Source organism: Electrona antarctica (assembly GCF_951216825.1).
Source record: "Electrona antarctica genome assembly, chromosome: 14".
In the NCBI taxonomy this organism is placed as follows: domain Eukaryota; kingdom Metazoa; phylum Chordata; class Actinopteri; order Myctophiformes; family Myctophidae; genus Electrona; species Electrona antarctica.
In genome coordinates this window covers 15,708,360-15,727,030 of record NC_136795.1, presented here as the reverse complement: position 1 = coordinate 15,727,030, position 18,671 = coordinate 15,708,360, and the positions used below count along the sequence as shown (strand labels likewise).

Below are 18,671 nucleotides of genomic sequence, written 5' to 3'. Positions count from 1 at the left end.
ACCACTCAGTTCACACGGGTGTGATTTTCTTTCTACAGGCAGATATTCGGGTGAATTTTACCCGTGTTCAGTGATGTGTGATCCGCTCAATGAACTTTTTTTTTCTTTTTTTTCTTTCACTGGACCATTCTCACATGTCCTAGGAATGGGTGGACCAAAGGAGAAGTTAACAAAGGTAATAGACTAATGCACATCCACTCTAGCCCAGGTGCTGGACAAATGGCAGTACAAGAGAAAGAAATATAGAGTCCGCAACACTGGTAAGGAATAACTCAGCTCCACTGGTTTATTAATTCAACGTTTCGATCACTTCATTTCTCTTTTTAGGAATATTTTTTAAATAATATACACGTTTTTCACCGATTTTGCCCCCCTATGATAGGGCCCCCCATGATCTATTTTTCATTTTTTTGTGAAAAGTCATGATGAAATATTAAAGAAGAGTAGCTCAAGTTGCCATGAATTGCTGTACTTCAATATATTTTGATGAGAAATATTTTTTATGGAATATTTTACATATACCCGTGTTTAGTGATTGTGTAACAAAGAATCACACCCGTGTGAACTGAGTGGTGTAAGGTCTTATATAGCCTGTCTGACGTAATTAAATCATGTCTGACGTAATGAAATCACACCCGGGTGAACAGGGTGAACATAGCAACCATGCTCATTTTTTCTGCACAGACTAACAAAGCCAGTTGTAGGAGTGGTTTACACCACTCAAAAATATGTTTAGTGTTAATGGGTAAAAAAGTGTATTTTCAAAATAAAAGTACCTGTGTCTTCAGTCGATTGCGCTGCTGATTGCAAGAAGCATCAGAGGCCATTGCGGATGAGGACAGTGGCTCCAAAGCAGTACTACTACTTTCCATCTTTGTAGCATTATCAACATCACACATTATATCCCTGGTAATCCCGCACAAATAGAAGATCCCTGGAACAAAATATTGTGAGATGGGGGTCCGCGACCAAATACATATAATTTGGAGATACTTGAAAAAGTTTGAGCACAACATACGTTTTTATAAAACCGTTTTAGAAGATTGAATCGGCCTCAGGTTTTAAAGAGTTAATGATGAGAGTGCAGGAAAATAGAATGTATAAGCAGCCAATAATTAATGTTCAATGGCAGTTTCTGTACGGAAAAATGTGTGTCAAATGTGTGTCAAATTCACAACATTGTGAACTTAAAGTTGCTATATATTTTTTTTACTCTTTGCCTATAATGAAATATCCAAAATAGGGATACCAAGTGGTTAATTCTTCACATACAATACTTCTATATTTATAGATGGATGGACGGACAGAAGCCATTCATCCAGAACCTGGTCGCATTCACACAAATTACTGCTCTTACCTTCGATGCTGGAGCTCCGATCAAGAGAGCAGCATCCTGTGAACGGAGGAGCGGCAGAGAGCGAGCAGGTACGGAGAGGCGGCTCTTCAGTCTGCTTCCTTCATGGACAACACAACGGTGCCCCTGGTCCAGTTCCTACCAGCCTCGCTGTCAGTGGCATTCCATATCACCACTTCTGAGTGACTGTTGCCTTGTGCTGAGACCAGCTTTTAGAACTGCTGCTGCTACCACCAGCTTGTTTACGTCCACTATTTACATCGGCTACCAGATGGACACAGTTCCTTCTGGATCAGAGAGAGAGAGAGAATAATAATGCACTGAAGCAAGCACCTACACAAACAAATCAGTCTATAACAATTAGCAAGAATGTATAGGTGACATAAACACTTTTGAATATGAATATTAAAGTCAAATGTCTCATCCCCTCCTATGCATACTCTTTGACACGTGCAATCCTCTCACTCCTAGAGTACCTACTACCTTTTAATCCATACACAATCTCTTAATTTGCTTAAGTGCCATCTGACCAATGCTGTGGTCACATGGCACACACACACACACACACACACACACACACACACACACACACACACACACACACACACACACACACACACACACACACACACACACACACACACACACACACACACACGGCATCGCACATAGACAGTCCATTCCACAGGGTGGAGAGTAAATAATCTTGAGTGCTGCAACCTCATCAACCACACAGAGACAATCGATGACAGGATAAATCTCAGGTTGAACCACATGACAGGGAAATCAATTAGCTGCTAGCTACCAGGCTGAAAGGCTCTGACTTAGCAGCTTGTGCAGATGTGAGCTGCATCTATAGTGACCAAAAGCCTGTGAACGCTTTTTCTGAATTTCTGAAAGCAGACAGTCAGATCCAATACCACACATACAGTACATTTCAACTCAATATTTGTCAAATACCGTGAAGCAAGCCCTGCTTTAGTTTTCGCGCACACAGGCATGCACACACACACAACCACAGTCTTAGGCCCTTTCCCAATTCCTTTTTTAACCCTACCCCTCAGCCCTTGGCCCTACCCCTTATCCCTTGCCCCTTCCCCTTGTCCCTTCATAATGAGTGTCAAGGGGTAGGGGGATAAATCATCACCCTAGGAATTGGAACGTCCCTAAATATTGAACGTCCCTTGTAGATATTGATATACAACCTGTTCTCAGAAAATAGCTGATCTGCAAGCTCACTACAGGCCAGTGGTCCCCAAACGTTTTCATGTCAAGGACCCCCAAATTGACACGAATTAGCCCGCAGACCCCCATTTGAAGAGATATGCCAGGCACCCCATATATTTTTACGAATCTAGCAGTGTCACGGACCACCAGTGTGACATGCATTAGTCCATGGACCCCCATTTGATGGCATTTCTGTCTCTGGGATCCCCAATTTATATTGTAAAATCAATGTTAATTAACTCTGAGAGTGTACAAATGGACCCTTATGGGTCCATTTGGTTCCAAACTATCATTTAGCTGGGGACCCCCTGGAAGTCTCTCAAGGACCCCTGGGGGTCCCCATAACCCACTTTGGAAACCACTGCTATAAGCTCGGCTATTTTGGGAGAAGAGATGGAACGTAAATATTTATGGCTGTGGTTATGATGAAATAAATATATTGTAATTTTGTCTCATATAGCCTACAGGGGTAGAAAAAGGAAAAACAATTTACAGTATAGAAAGAAGGGGCTGTGGTCACTGTGTTCATTGTTTTTAATATCATTAAGAACAGAGTCATTTTCTATCATGGAAGTCGTGGTATGCTAATAATAATCCGAATGATAATGTTTCAAATTCAACAATATTTAGGACAATCGTGATTCATCTCCATCCAATGTACAGGCTGTACAGCAGCTTGCAGTCTGTTCCATAGCTGGTTTGCCTGGGGGGGGGAAAACAACACCATTGCTAATTAGTTATGTAACTTTTGCAACTTGTGGGGATTATCATAACATTGGTCATGATAAAACCATACCAGCTATCACTGCAGCGAGAAGCCAACGTTATGCAGCGGCAGCGTTATGTAGGTACAGTAGGCTATTTCACGGCTTTTAAGAGCTCCTAAACTGCAGAATGTTGACATATCGTGGTCTGGGGATCGGACTGATGCCTGCTAGTTAAAGGGATAGTTCAGATTTTTTTAACTTAAGTTGTATGAAATACTTGCCATTAATATGGTGGTTGTAACTGTATTAATTGATTGCCCCAGTACCGTGGTGGGAGTTCTGCTCTGGTTTTGGTGAATATTAAGTAGTTCCGGTCATTTTGTGGGGGGCCCTGGGGCCACGCATTAAAAGTAAATTAATCCACAAAACGAACATAATTTGTATTGTTGACCTATTTCTAAAATATTAGCGCGACTTTCGTTCAACTTTGACCCCTCCATCACATGGAACTATTTTTTGGGCGTAGTGATATGGACACAAAAAACATAGTTCTGTGTGATAGAGGGGTAAAAAAAGAACGAAAGTTGCACTAATATTTTAGAAATAGGTCAACAATACAAATGACGTTAGTTTTGTGGATTAATTTACTTTTACTGCGTGGCCCCCAGTGCCACCCACAAAATGACCGGAACTACTTGATATTTCACCAAAACCAGAGCAGAACTCCCACCACGGGACTCTGGCAATCAATTAATACAGTTGCAACCACTATATTAATGGCAAGTATTTCATACAACTTAATCTGAACTATCCCTTTAAGCTAGTAGTTTGCATCCGAGTTGTTCCACCGGGGCACCGGCGGTAAATAAAAAATAATAAAGCGCCGATGCGAAATGAATGGGTAACGTTACCGTAACGTTGTATGAATGCAACGCCGTATGAATGCAACGCCGTAGCATATCGTTAGTTCAAGTGAGGTAACGTTAACCTTTGCTAGAGATTGCGATATTTTTGGCGATGCAGATTGTTAACACATTCAAATAATATTGGTTATTATCATATTCTTCCATAATAAAGGACGAAAAAGGCGTCTTACCTCGTCCGCCTTCCGCAATCTGTGATGTCCCTCCGTTTTAAGTCTGGTCGCGAAGTCCCTTGGTTTGAAGGGGATCCTAACCCTACCCCTTGGCCCTACCCCTCGCTCCAAAGAGAATTGAGATAACCCTTGCTCCTCACGTGAACGCGCATCAGCAAGGGGAAGGGCTAAGGGCGATGGAGAAGGGGTGAATTGGGAAAGGGCCTACTGTTGGCGATAGGGTTGTTTATGTGCCTTGCTCAAGGGCACTTCAGCAGTGTTTGAGGGAAGGGTAAGTGGTGCCCATTCACTTCCGCACCCAGATTTATTTCTGCTGGTCCGGGGGACCAAATCGGGAACCTTTTGGTCCTCTGACCTTTAGGCCACCACTGCTTATGTGTAATGCACATAAGCTAAAAAATAAGTTGAGTTCGAGGTCAGGGCTGCCTAGGCTTAGGGACAAAGCCCACCAGTGACAACAAGACAATTTTACTGCACAACCTCACTAACTGTCATGAAGAACATTTGTTTTAGGACCCTGGTGGCATTCTAAGAATTGAATCCTGAGGAGATCTATGAGTCATAATTATGTTCCCTAAACCTCATGGGGTTATCTGCCTGGGCTTGCCAACTTTGGAGTTCACCTTGAGAACACCTTGTGAATTCACATATTCACCTTGTGAATAAACTGTCAAATGAATCATATAAAACAGTAATACCTAGAATGTCTATTTTCACAATTCATCATACAAACATACGATGAAGTAGGACTTATGTGGTTAAAATGTTGAGGGGAATACATATGCTCACAACCTCGTCTTCGAAGGATGCAGAAAAAATATAAACACTGAAGGTTATACGAATATACGCATAACTATAAACTCACGGTTGTTGGACGTAGGCCTGCACATCTTATGGTACAGTATGGTAACCTTACTTACCTTGTTGCCCTTATTGTCGGTTTGTTAATCCTGGAATTTACCACAGCAAACTTTTCCTCCTGATACCTGTTGTGGATAAAATAACAAATATAACTAATCAACATGTAGGCAGAGCATTTTCCCTACCTGGTACTGTATGTGGGTCCCGACAGTCAAGACCATTATGCCTACTGATGTAGCAGAGGAGGAAACAGAGTGCAGTTGCTCATGGTCCATTTCTATATCCATTCACATTGTGAGGTGAATGGATTTATGGTAGTGGTATCTCCAAATTGTAACAGTAATGAGATAATACTTATTTTAAGTGCTAGATAACTTGAGTGGAGCACTTGATTGCACATACATCTGAAACCTATAGTCTAAACCTTGAAAGGATAGCACAACACAGCATATTGTAGGACGGCACAATTAATGCTGTGTACCAGAACATACTACAAGAATGACTGTAGACAGTTGGTAATTTAGGGTTTAGAGTTAGGCCTATATGCATATACATATGGTAATATACAAACCCTGTACACTCAAGACACGCTCCATATATGGCCAGTGCACCCAGGCGTCTTACTGGTATATTGAGGGCAGGTGTGGAAAGAAGATAATTGTGACATGCACATTCAGTAAAGTTGTCATCTATGCTTTCAGTGTCATAACAATAACAAGAAAGATACACACACACATATACAAATTTAATTTCATAAATATACATAACCTTTTATAATGTAAGCATTTAGCAGGTCACTCTATTCACTTGTGCAAGTCTAGAACTGCAGTTGCATAGGACACAAGCACTGCACCATCAGCTACAATCATGACATTCACAGCTTCTTAATTGATACTAAATTGATATACTAATGGGTACATGTACAAGTACATGTTTGACAGATACTGTAAAGAATATAGACTACCGGTATGTGCTGGTTTCATCCATTTGATCCAATCAATTGTATACAATTTTAAAAGCAGACAGTGGTGCATTCAGTATGAATACGATACAGTGCAGAAAAATAAAACAAACATTCAGCTCTTGTTTTGTGAAGAATAGTTCCATCACGACTACATTACTTACCTCCTTGTTTTTAGATATTGGTATCAAAAAGATGTTGTTCAGATGTCCTCCTGTGCAATCCACTGAAACCACCGCTATGTGCAAGAAAACATGATCAGTAGAGAAAGTAACCTAGATAATGTTACCCATATAAAAGTTTTACAGGCATGATTTGTCATGCCTGTCATATCTGTAAAAACCTTTATGAACTCTTGCAAAACAAGGCAGACCTAAATCCAACCAAACATCATTACTGCAATATGCTTACACTGTACATGAGACATGTGTAACAACCAGGTAACAACATGTTATTGAAAAAGAGACAGACACGCACGCACGCATACACACACACGCGTGCACGCGCGCACACACACACACACACACACACACACACACACACACACACACACACACACACACACACACACACACACACACACACACACACACACACACACACACACACACACACACACACACACACACACACACAATCCCATACAGAGTTAACACTGCCGCCTATTATATTAATGTTTTGCAGGAGGAGCAAGTCAACAGCTCAACAAGATTATCACTTCAAGGGGAAAAACACGATTTCACACAAACGCTCTCCATTTTAACCATATATACACCAATATTATTTTTTTGTTTTTACTATTATCGATATATCAAGTCTGACTTTTACTTTAGTATGTCAGAATTCAAATATTATAATTTTGAAAAAACACAATTTCACACAAACTGCTCTCCATTTTAACCATATATATATATATATATATATATAATAATAATATTGGTGTATGTATATACACCAATATTATTATTATTTTTTTTTACTATTATCGATATATCAAGTAGTATGTCAGAATCCAATATACAATACATCTATGATAGTCTTGATATTTTATACTTTGGAAAAGAAAGGAATACGTTTTAGGATATTTGCATGGGGGGGATTTTTCAAATAATTCTGTTGACATACTTTCTGTTTACTAAAGAGATGGACTGGAACTTCTAATTTACATACATATGTATGGACATTTCTATTGGTTTATCTGGCCACGTGACCTCACAGCTGATTTGCCTGCGCGCATAGAGCGTTTGCTTTGTTGGGGAAGGATTGCAGATCCGGTCTAGAGCGGATACGGACACAGTCTGTGTGCTTGTTTGTATCAGCGGTTTGTTGTAACTTGTCCGGATATAGTAGGCGGGGTGGGCTCGCCTCTGGACCGCGATTAGAGCACCGTGACCGGGCAGTGAATAGAAACCAGTCTCAAATCCGACCGACGACTGTAACTGTGTGTGTCTGCCTGTCTGTCGCGCTCCTAGCCTCCCACAATAGCCGATCTGCAAGCTCACACTGCGTCGCGGCGGAGAAGCGTCGTGGGTTTGTAGGTCGACTATCCTCCGCGCGCGAGACCGTCGCACGAAGAACTATAAAACCGTGGCTTTTGGAAATTGGAGCCAGCCTTGTAGCAACAAACTGGAGTGAATAGTGAAAGCAGCAGCAGCGCACGACACACAACTTGACAACTTTGTAACGTAGCTATTATTATTATGGCACAGGCCGTACCGCCGGTAAACGTCCTTGAAATCAACAACTCTCCCATCCACGTGGAACACGACAAGAAACGGCGGCAGTTTGTTATCAGGCTGAACGGTACGTTCAACAATGACATGATCATGTTAACCATGTCTGTCTGTCTGCGGGCTAGCTTGTCAACGCTAGCTACTGTGTTGGGATCACAACAAAAAGGAAAATACCAAGGAGTGGACGTTGGCGTCAACTGTGGAGTCTGAGGTGTGTGCGGCATGTAGTCGCAGGCAGACGCATTGTCGATTGACAACAACGACCCGTTTAATAATAATAATAATAATTTAAAAAAAATATATATATTGCACTTATTCCAGTTGGCATTACAGATTTCTGTCGAAAGAAATAAGGGTCGTGAGTGACTTTGTCTTTAAAGCACTTCCGTGTTCCATTCCTGTACGGTTATGTGACATCGCGACGCATCCTTGGTATTTACTTAAATGTTCCCAGGCTAGGTGCTAACTTTGTTGTCTATTCCCTTGTTCACAACTTTATTACAAGCACGGACGTGTCATTGAGTCGATGTAGTCCTCACTCGTCTCATCAGGAGGCAATGCATTTGTTCACATGTCACTGACTGACTGTCAACGCGTAACAACCCATCAAGTAATGTTAGACGAACGAAAATAAAAGCTTGTGTACCGAGGCTGGCTAGGCAGTATTCTGCTTTGATTCTTATGACTTATGTTCATTTCCTTTGCTTTATTCCTAAAAACCCACACCCTTATAACTTGTTTTTTATCTCTGGCATTAAATATAAATAATCCTGAACATCAGTTATTCAACTCATGAGATGGGGAGGAGGTCAAATTGGGGTCCATTTGGACACCGTCAGAGTTAAATTTACACGCTCCGCCCGGCCTGGCCTGTCATTGTCATAAGCGTAGTCGGTTACCCAACTCCCAAGTCATAACTTTTAATGTCTCTGCATGTCAAATATCCTTATGTAGCAGGTATATGCAACTTGTTTTATTCAACACTAGTTGGAAAATCACTAGCTGTCTTGCATCATGGCTCTTGTTGCCTCAAAACAACAAGACACATTCATTTGCAACAATGACATGTACTGAATAGGCAAAACGTTCTTCACTCTAAACTTGGTTGTGCCTTTAATGTGAAGACTTGCAGTATACCTAAACTGTACATAAAAGCACCTAGGCTATTTAATGTACAAATAATATGATTATTTGTACATAGAAAAAACACCATTACTGTATAAAGGTGATCAGTAAACCAAACTATACTATGATAACTGGTCAAACATTGGCCAAATTGTCAGATCTGCAAGCTCAACTTTTTCACAAATTAAAAAACACATACAATTATTATTATGGGGGTTGAGAAACACTGCTCTAGAAGATAACCATATGTTTCAAATTACTTGCCATGGCAGTGGTTCACTGGGACCAATGTCATCTTAATTCTAATTCTACACATGTTACACATGGTTTGGGTGGCACGCTCCAGTGTGTGCTGTTGCTTCATGCCTGTACCTCAGCTAGACAGTGAGCTCCTGTCAGACAGAGTAAGCCTGGTAGACACAAGGCTGATTAGAATGAAAGGAGAGATGAGGCATCACAATTCTTTCGGCTTCAAGGGCATAAGTACCATTTGCCCACGCCATTGGGGGAAAGTTTGTTGAATACACTGACCCATGCTGTACTTAGCATGAACTAGGAACTTGCTGATTCAACATTCAGTTGTTGGTTGGTTGGTCAGGTTACACTTGTCTTTTCAATGTATCCACAAGTTTCCAGCAGATGCGTATCTACAATAAGGTGAGGGCAGGCGTCCGCCTGTCCAAATCCATTTCTGGCCTGTCCAAAATCCATACAATGAGAAAAAAAGAGGACAAAAACAAGACCTGAGAACTATTAATGGACAGCTGATTGGCCGTTGCGGTAGAGCGTGACCATCAATCACCCATTGGAATGTAAATGCATGCCTTTCAGCCTTTGTATCCTACTCGTCTGGCAGGTATATCTCTTTGAAAACCTACGATTCTGCGAGGGGAGACGACAATTAACACATCTTGTCTGCCCAAAACGTAATTCCTGGATACGCCACTGGTTTCCAGTGTCCCATATGAGCCCTTGCGTGAAAGTTGGGCATCACTTCCTGTTCCTCTTGGCGGTAGCCTAGACCTAGAGCCAAATTACAATAGCCCAAATCTCGGCCACTCACTCACACTCGGTCACTCCAGTATGGGGGCGTTATGGTGAATTTGGTGACCTGCCGAAATATGTGACCATCATTGTACATCTGTTATTTTAAACAAAAAATGGTACGGGAGTCCCTGGCACCAAATGTTTCCAGATTGAGATATTTACATTAATATGGGGGTCCTTGACAATGACATGGAAATGTTTTTTTTTAACAACTGGTTTAAAAAAACATCAGGAAACAAGCCCAAATAAGCAACTACACTTTATAAACCAGAACATAAAAACGGTAACCAGCAACTACCAATATTTACAGGCGACTTCACAGAAAAACAAGCCCAAAGTCTCTTATAATAAGCGGACATGGCAACACTGATTGCAGCACTGAGGACTGGAGCACAATGGCTGCGTTAAGTACTCTTCTACCCCCCCCCCCCCCCCCCCCCCCCCCCCCTCCACAAAGCATGTCTGGTACGGACCATGCCACCATTACAAAACGATCTGATCATTACCATAAATTATATTGCATGGGAACATCGGATCCTGTTCTCTGTTATGGACAATGTTTATTTATTCTGTGCGTTCGATCACAAGAATCGGATTGAAAAGAATAGCGTAGCCCAATGGAGGAAACTGACAACATAACGGTTGCACAAATCTCCCGAAGAAGGACATCACAAGAAATGAGAAGTTGTGTGCACTGTTGACGGGCTCAAACTCCTTATTTTACTGCAATGCGTTCCACCCAGAGACATTTAAGTCACTGTACATTCTGTAGATAAACATCTGTTTTGTTCCTAAAAGCAGATTGAAATTCTGGTGCACTGTGCAACAGTTAATAAATTAAAGAAAATATTAATACTTATTACATGGCTTGGTTGAATGCTTGATTCTGATTGGTCAATCGCTGAATTCAGCGGTGAGTTATGTGTTGTTGATAATGACCGCTCCGCTCTATAACAGACCCGCTTGATTTACTGCTGTTTCCAACATGACAGCCATGTAAACACACACACTAGTGACACAATGTCATTTACAGCTTAACATTGCTCTCAAAAATGTTTTTGAAAACATTTGAGCGAGAAATAGACGAAGCAGTACCCGGAAATGGATTCGATTTGATCAACTCACTTCCTTGTATTCCGACTGCTGCAGCCCTGCAGCTGACCAGACGCAGCCAGCGTGAACTTATAGAATACTTTTTTTGTTATGTTTTGGGTCAATGTATTAATTTATGTTGGGTAGCCATGTAATAAGTGGGATAATATCTGGCTAGGTGGTCATTGTTGGGAGATAATTCACCGACAGCGAGTTTAACCACCTTGGCTTCGCCTCGGTGGTTAAACTCCCTGAAGGTGACCACCTCCTGACAATGACCACCTAGCCAGATATTGTCCCTTACATTATCTATGAATGAATGCACCAAGTCTCTGTCTGTCTGTCTATCTGTACGTCTGTCCGTGTGTAATCCACATAACTCGAGAACCACTCGCCCCACCGACTTCAAATTACACTCATTCCACTCCACCGCAGGAAGTGCAGTGCCCGGTGTCGAGTCGGTCCGTCGGACCCACGGTTGTCCAAAACCACTCCAAAAAGGCCTCTGCATGGGCTCTGGACAGGGCCCCTGCCCAGTGTCCATATATGGAGCTGGTCTGTTCTGACATCATTCTGTCGTCTGCATAGACTCCATATGTGGGCATGCCTGACAAAGAACTCCATATATGGGCATAAAATGGACACAGACATATCTGGGTGGGGCATGCATTTCCAACTTGCATCGTTCCAAGTAGGCCACTGGCCAGTACCCAACGGACACCGCTGTAGAGGCTCCAACGCATAATATCTGGGTGGGGCATGCATTTCCAACTTGCATCGTTCCAAAGAGGCCCCACGGGCACCACTCTAGTTTAATAAAATAACATGGGGCTGAAATTGTTAATCAATTTATTTGATATGCAAAATACATGGTGGAATATGGAGGGTGAAAAAAACGTACTTCTCAATTATTTAATTCATCAAAAAATTAATTGAACAATTAATAATGGCCCAAAAATTGGCTTCATGGGTGAACTACTCCTTTAATATAGTTTTAGGAAAGTGAAACATGTCTCATGATCCTACCAGAGGGGATCAAATCACAGTATAAACAAGTGTTGACTTGTGTTGACACCATAGATGCTGTTTGTTTCTGTCTATAGGATCACATGACCGTGCAGTACTTCTGTATGATTATGTGGGAAAGAAGACGGTGGACTTGCAGCACACTGAAGTTCCTGATGCTTACAGAGGGAGAGGTATTGCCAAGCATCTGGCTAAGGTAGGACCTGTATGCTTTTTGTGGGAGTTGAATTTAAAAAAGATGAAACTTACTTGTATAAGTCAGGGGTTCTCAACCCGTGGGTCGCGACCCCTCGGGGGTACACATAGTACATGCATACACCTTCCCTAATGATTATATCTGGTTTCAGTATTTATTTATGATGTATTGTCTCTATTATTAAGGTTAATTGTAGCAGTCAATGTCCCAAGACATTGCTAAAGCATTTCCGGGGGTCCCCGGCCAAAAACGTTGAGAACCCCTGGTATAAGTCACTGTACGGAAATCATTGAGTCACGGAGAAGACAAGAGTGCGGACACGTTGAAGCCAGACCCATGGCTTCTGCGTGCGGTTATGGCTAGGGGTAGGGTTAGTAATGTCAGATTATTGGGACGTCTGACTAACACTACGCACCTGTTAATTGTGCTTGCTGATTAAAATTACGTCTACTGTTGGTCTGTTAAGACTATTACCTTTTTGTTTAATAAGGATTAATCGGGTTGGAGATCTGGAGAGCATTAGCAGAATGCCAATGAACAATACTGAAATGACAATAACAAATACTTTTTAACATTGTTGAATGTAAACATGATCTTTATGAACTATGGGTGAATTTATTTCACTAAAGAGACCTAGCTGTGATCTGTTGCTTGTCAGACATACTCTAGTTTGAAACGCTGAGGAAGGCAGACGTGCCGAAACACGTCCGTTTCTCTAGATAGACCACTGCTGTTTGTTGCTGAAAATAAATAAGTTCATAAGAAACTATACTCAATAGAGTGCGAATATTCCTTTCTCTATTTATCTTCAAGAATCTGCACCCAGCTATTGAGACTACCCCTCAAGACTTAATCCGGTGGGACATTTGTTCATATTGAAATGATCCATTAATTCCATTAATTTGAACTAAACACTTGACTGTTTACTTTTCACGGTTTTCTCTAGATTAAAGGTAATGTTTTAAAACATTTTGTTAAAAGCCCTTTGATAGTCATCATTGCTAATAGATTACACAATCTATAGCAATAGTCAATAGTACAGATTAAAAAATAAAGTTGAAAAATAGAGAGAGCTGGTTTCTGCCTGACAACGACAATATATAACTTAAATTTTATAATGAAGTCAATGGTGGTAGACTGGCCACATGGAGTCTCAGATTCACAAGGAAGTCATGCTGTTATTAGACCACTTCTTGTTTGGTATAAACTGCCACGGTCCCAAGTGATTGTGGCAATACCAAAAGGTGATGAGACAATACTGCAGATTACTGATTGTTCATAGAGAATCATCACTAGTGTCATTGTGTCAGGATGGACTCCTGCTGTGTGGATGTTCCCAAATATTGATAACAAACTTTTAAATTGGCATAAAATCACTGTATGGTCAATTTCTTTGCTAAAATGTTTTTCTTTGATTATATAGGAGAAATTCGATAATTTCCAGACAACCATTGTTCTTTAGAGTTCTCCTTCCCATCTGGTTGGGCATCACTAAAATGAACTTGAAGGAGTAGGCTACTATCTGCAGTTTAAAACAAAGTACGTAGTGCCAAAAGCAAGTGTTGCCATGCCATGGAAAATACATCTCATCTTTTCTGAACCCCACCACACCCGATCAAGTAATTTCCCCAAATTCAAGGTACCAAAAGTTAACTCTGAACTGCTTTTAGTTTCTGTGGCCCCTAATGTATGAATTGACCACATTGGTACCCTTGAGCGGTTTTCAAACCTTGGTGAGCATACAGACCCCCACGATATGCAACTATTTTTAGATCGTTTTGAAATTTGTCTTTAGCTTTTTATTTGTAAACCTATGTAATTTCACATTTATACCTTTGTTTTTCTTTTCCTGATCTTCTGATGTATTTTGATGTTTTTCTATATGATATTGTATTACTCTGAAAATTAGATTAATTACTCAGATTAATAATTTATTTATGTTTATATTTATTTTCAATTTTATTGTTTTCTGTTTGTAGGCAGCCATGGATTTTGTGGTGGAAGAGGACCTGAAAGCCCATTTGACGTGCTGGTACATTCAGAAATATGTCAAAGAGAATCCACAGCCTCAATACTTTGACCATATATATCAATGACCCCACAAGACACTGTTCTGAGACGGGGTTGCATGTGTGGGAACAGACTCCCAAGGGAAAATAATGTCCACGTGCTTTGACGTTGGAGAGAGACTTAACAGCCGGAGGACCTTCCAAGCTTTGCTAGCTAGACACTACGCCTTGTGTGGATCCAGAGAGAGATTCGCACATGGCAAAGCTTCTGTCACGTGAATGCACGGGTGAACAGTGTCTTGACGTTCATAAGCGACAACATACACAGACTCGCCACATTCGGGAAGTGAATCATGATACAGTAGTTGATCGTTCACATCCTTCAGGAGCACGAGTAAAAGAACCCAACCAAAGCTCAAGCCTAATACATCAGTGGTTCTCAACGTTTTTTACGCGTAACTCTGAGAGTCATTTGTACACTCCTAGAGTTACAGACCTGTAAGGGAGCATTTGGAATCCCCTCGACTCGCTGGAACCCTGAGGGTCCCTGGACCACACTTTGAGAACCACTGCATTACATCATTAAAAAAAACATAACATGGGTGATACTGTAGATGTCATGTACTACAGAAGCAAGGCATGGCTATGTAATGGCAGATGGGGAAATAAGACAAGTATCACAAATATAATTCTGTGATCTTTTAGATCAAACCAAGAGTGGCTTCACTCATCGTGGCTATTTGAGAATTTGATTTGCCGTTTTGTGGCCATTTGCTTTGGATTTTTCTTTTACCCCCTTCCATACTTTGCCTGTCTTTTTTTTGTTCACTTAACATAGGTCTGAAATGATAACTTACTCAGAAGTAAATGTCATGTGCAGCACTGAACTTTGAATATAATGGGCTGATAGAATTGAAAGGGAATGTTTCATCAGGCCTTGCAGTTCAAAATATGTTTTGTTTAGGCAATATTTGTGTCATAGTGAGATTGGTAAAGTATTCTGGGATCTTTGAGCTACTGTAAAAGTAAATACAAATTAACCAAGTTATTTTAGGTGATTTTAAGGTAACAGGTGATTTATTGATTTAATTAGTAGGCATTTACTTTCCAAATTTGCTATTAAATTATCTATAATATACTTGTTTAACAATTTGGTTTTATTAACATCACGTGTCAAAACAAAACGGCCAACTGCATTCTGTTTATTTTTCCAGTAACCATTTGCATGAAGCATCTTAAGTTAGTCTTTAAAATGCACTTTGGATTTCTTTTTAAAATTAGGCAGTGAAACTATGCAGGTTTTGTGCAAAAGGGTGTTTGACAAAAAACAACTAAGAACAAAGGAGATAAGTGGTCTCGGTGTGTGGCTCATGTATCTCTTGAATAATTCTTGCTCATGACAATCTCCCTTTTTTGAAGGGAATAACACCTCAGGTTTTGCAAAAAACTGCCTTGCATGGTAGATATAGACATTACAGATTCAATATCAGTTAAAGTGATGTTAAATGTTGGCCATGGTCCATGATATAAGTACATATAAGTCAATCAACTGTGTCGATTGTGATGTTGAGCAATAAACCTCAACATCACACTTTTAGCACAAACAAAGCAGATTCTACAGTAAAACTGTAAAAGTACAGTGTGTATAATTTATAAATTATACGTGTATAATTTTAGACCTTTTTCACCATACAAAATTGAATCACTACTTCTAATTCCTTGACCACAGAAAGCAGGAGCAACACATAAAGGTAATCTCAAATATTTGTACTTAAATCATGGCCACGTTCTAGCCTGGCATTGCCAGACTCATGGCGTTGATTCACGAGGAACGGGTGTGTGAATCCACGTCATCAGTCTACCAAAGTTCATTATGGCTTCAAAGTGCCAGTTACACCAGTTCATGGATACTGGTGGTTAGTTTGTGCTCAGCTATTGCAAGGGCCAAAATGTACTTGCCATTATATTATTGGCTAGCTCAAAGTATCTTGTTTATTCGTTACTTTTGTTTTACTAAATAAATAACTCACTCAAACACTCATTGCAGGTGGTTTCATGGCTTAAGTGAACAGTACTTGTACTAGGCTAATTTCAGTGTCAAATATTGATTGTTTACAGGTTACAATAAAATTAAAATATTTCATTGGGTAATTCAAGGATACTACATTTTAGCAGATATACAGTACAAGTTTGCATCGCCTTCGTGCTGCACTGCAAGCTTTACATCTGATGATATTTTTGATAGTGAATAGTGCAAGTGTTGAATAACTTTCAATTGTGAAACAGTGTGAGGAGTACTGATTTAGCAGTTGTTGTATATTTAAAGTTTTTAACCAAGGAGAGTGCATTCTCTCCACTGCATAAAAACTCAAAATAGCCTACTTAGGCAAAACAGAGAAGTTCTGAGGCAGAGATGGATGTTTCTTGGTTCAGAGTTCCATTTTATTTGTCAGTACAGCAACAGCCACCATGGTCAAACCAGCCGGAAGCCCCTCGGCTCCCGAATGTACAACACAAAATGCAGACAGTTTTGACTTCTTATATACTGTAGGCTAGTTACAAAATTGTGGGATAAGAATTTAAAAAAATAACAAAAAATAAGGATGACCTTGACCACCATTATCCAATGAGGCCTGAGGATAAGAAAGCAGCACACAGAGATAGTAGCAACTGCGCCGCCCTGGGGGATGATGACAGCATCAAAGCCTCAGACATCACACACAGTCACAGACCACATTAAGCATTCTGTTCCTTGCTTGCTTGAATTAACCATAACAAAGAGGACACATAAGTCATTAAATGCACTCCTTTAAACAGTGGTTCTCTTTAATTTTGAGAACCAAAGGTTTGGTATGTATTAGGACCACGGACCCCTATAACTCAGAGTTACAAACCAGTAAGGCTCCATTTGGTTCATAACTATCAGTTATTTAGCCTAAGCGACCTGAGACTACAACTGGTTAATGCTGGTTTACATTTGTTTACATTCAAGTATTTTACATGGAGCACAGTTCCTCCTCTGTCCTCCAGCACAAGTGGATAGAGCTGCAGAAGGGAGCCTGGGATTTGGAGGCCAGCACTGGGTGCTGCTGCTGGGACGTGTAGTTCTTGGCTGTGGGGCGTGTAGTTCTTGGCTGTGGGGCTGAGCAGCATTGGGGGGGGGTCTTCCTCTTCAGAGAACAGGCCTTCTCCTCGTCTTCATCCAGAGCTACCAGGGAGAGCGAGGAGTCTGCAAGGACAAATGGACAATATATGATCAGCACAATGACATGACATGCATACTGTAGTGCAGTAGCCTTGACGTAGCCAGCCTTCATCTGTAGTGCAGTGGTTGTCAAACTTTTTTGTGTCAAGGATCGACCCCCAAATTGACATATTTGGCCGCGGACCCACATCTGAAAAGGTTTAGTGCCAGGGACGCCCCCAGAAGAGAAGATAACATTATACATGATTTGATATTTTGCAGATTTTGCTCACAGCGTGGCACAAAGTGAAACACTATGAGATATAGATCAGTTATTTTGGAACAGCCAACATATAAATGGATAAAGTGCTTAAAAGGATTGTGATGTATATTAGGTAACAGGATAGGTGGGCACTAGGAACGTGAGCACCTCAATGTAAAATTGGATAGGCCTATTTTGTCCAAAATCTTTAAGAAATATTTGAAAAATGCTTTTAAGTAAAGTATATGATTAGAACATGCTTACACATTCGACAATTTAGTTCTAATATTTCTACAATTGCTACAAATAGCGACAAAACCTGTCAAAAATCTGTTCATCTATTCATTACACCGCCCCCAAGAGCATTAACAAGAAGTTGAAGGGTAAAATTAAGTCTGATAATGATGTACGGTGCATGTTCATCATGTATATATGTTACAGTTAATACCATTTTTCAAATATATAGGTATATGTAATTATGTATTTTTCTTTTTACATTTTGGGGTGAGAAGTTCAGTCACACGAGAGAGACTCGGAGTAGAACCGCTTCTCCTTCCTGGTTGAAGATGGATGGATGGACAAAATAGCCAATTTTACATTGAGGTCCCCATATGTTCCTAATACCCAACTACTGTAATACTGTATCCTTTCTCGTCTACTTTTGCAACCCCCCACACCCCAACCAGAGAACAGGATTACTGCATGTTTTTTGAGCAGTGCCAAACCACTCCAATGACAGAGTCTTTATATGTCTGCATGAGTACGACCCATTGACCCCTGCAGCTGATTGG

At 40.6% G+C, this 18,671-nt stretch overlaps 1 protein-coding gene across 1 annotated transcript; it reads left to right on the top strand.

The window, feature by feature from the left end:
- The first annotated feature begins 7,597 nt into the window (after positions 1–7,597).
- natd1 (protein NATD1) lies at positions 7,598–15,570 on the top strand. The gene is made up of 3 exons (XM_079520403.1): positions 7,598–8,009; positions 12,307–12,425; positions 14,405–15,570. The coding sequence occupies exons 1-3, from the start codon at positions 7,907–7,909 to the stop codon at positions 14,519–14,521; spliced, it is 339 nt and encodes a 112-aa protein (XP_079376529.1). The 5' UTR covers positions 7,598–7,906; the 3' UTR covers positions 14,522–15,570.
- The last annotated feature ends 3,101 nt before the right edge of the window (positions 15,571–18,671 follow it).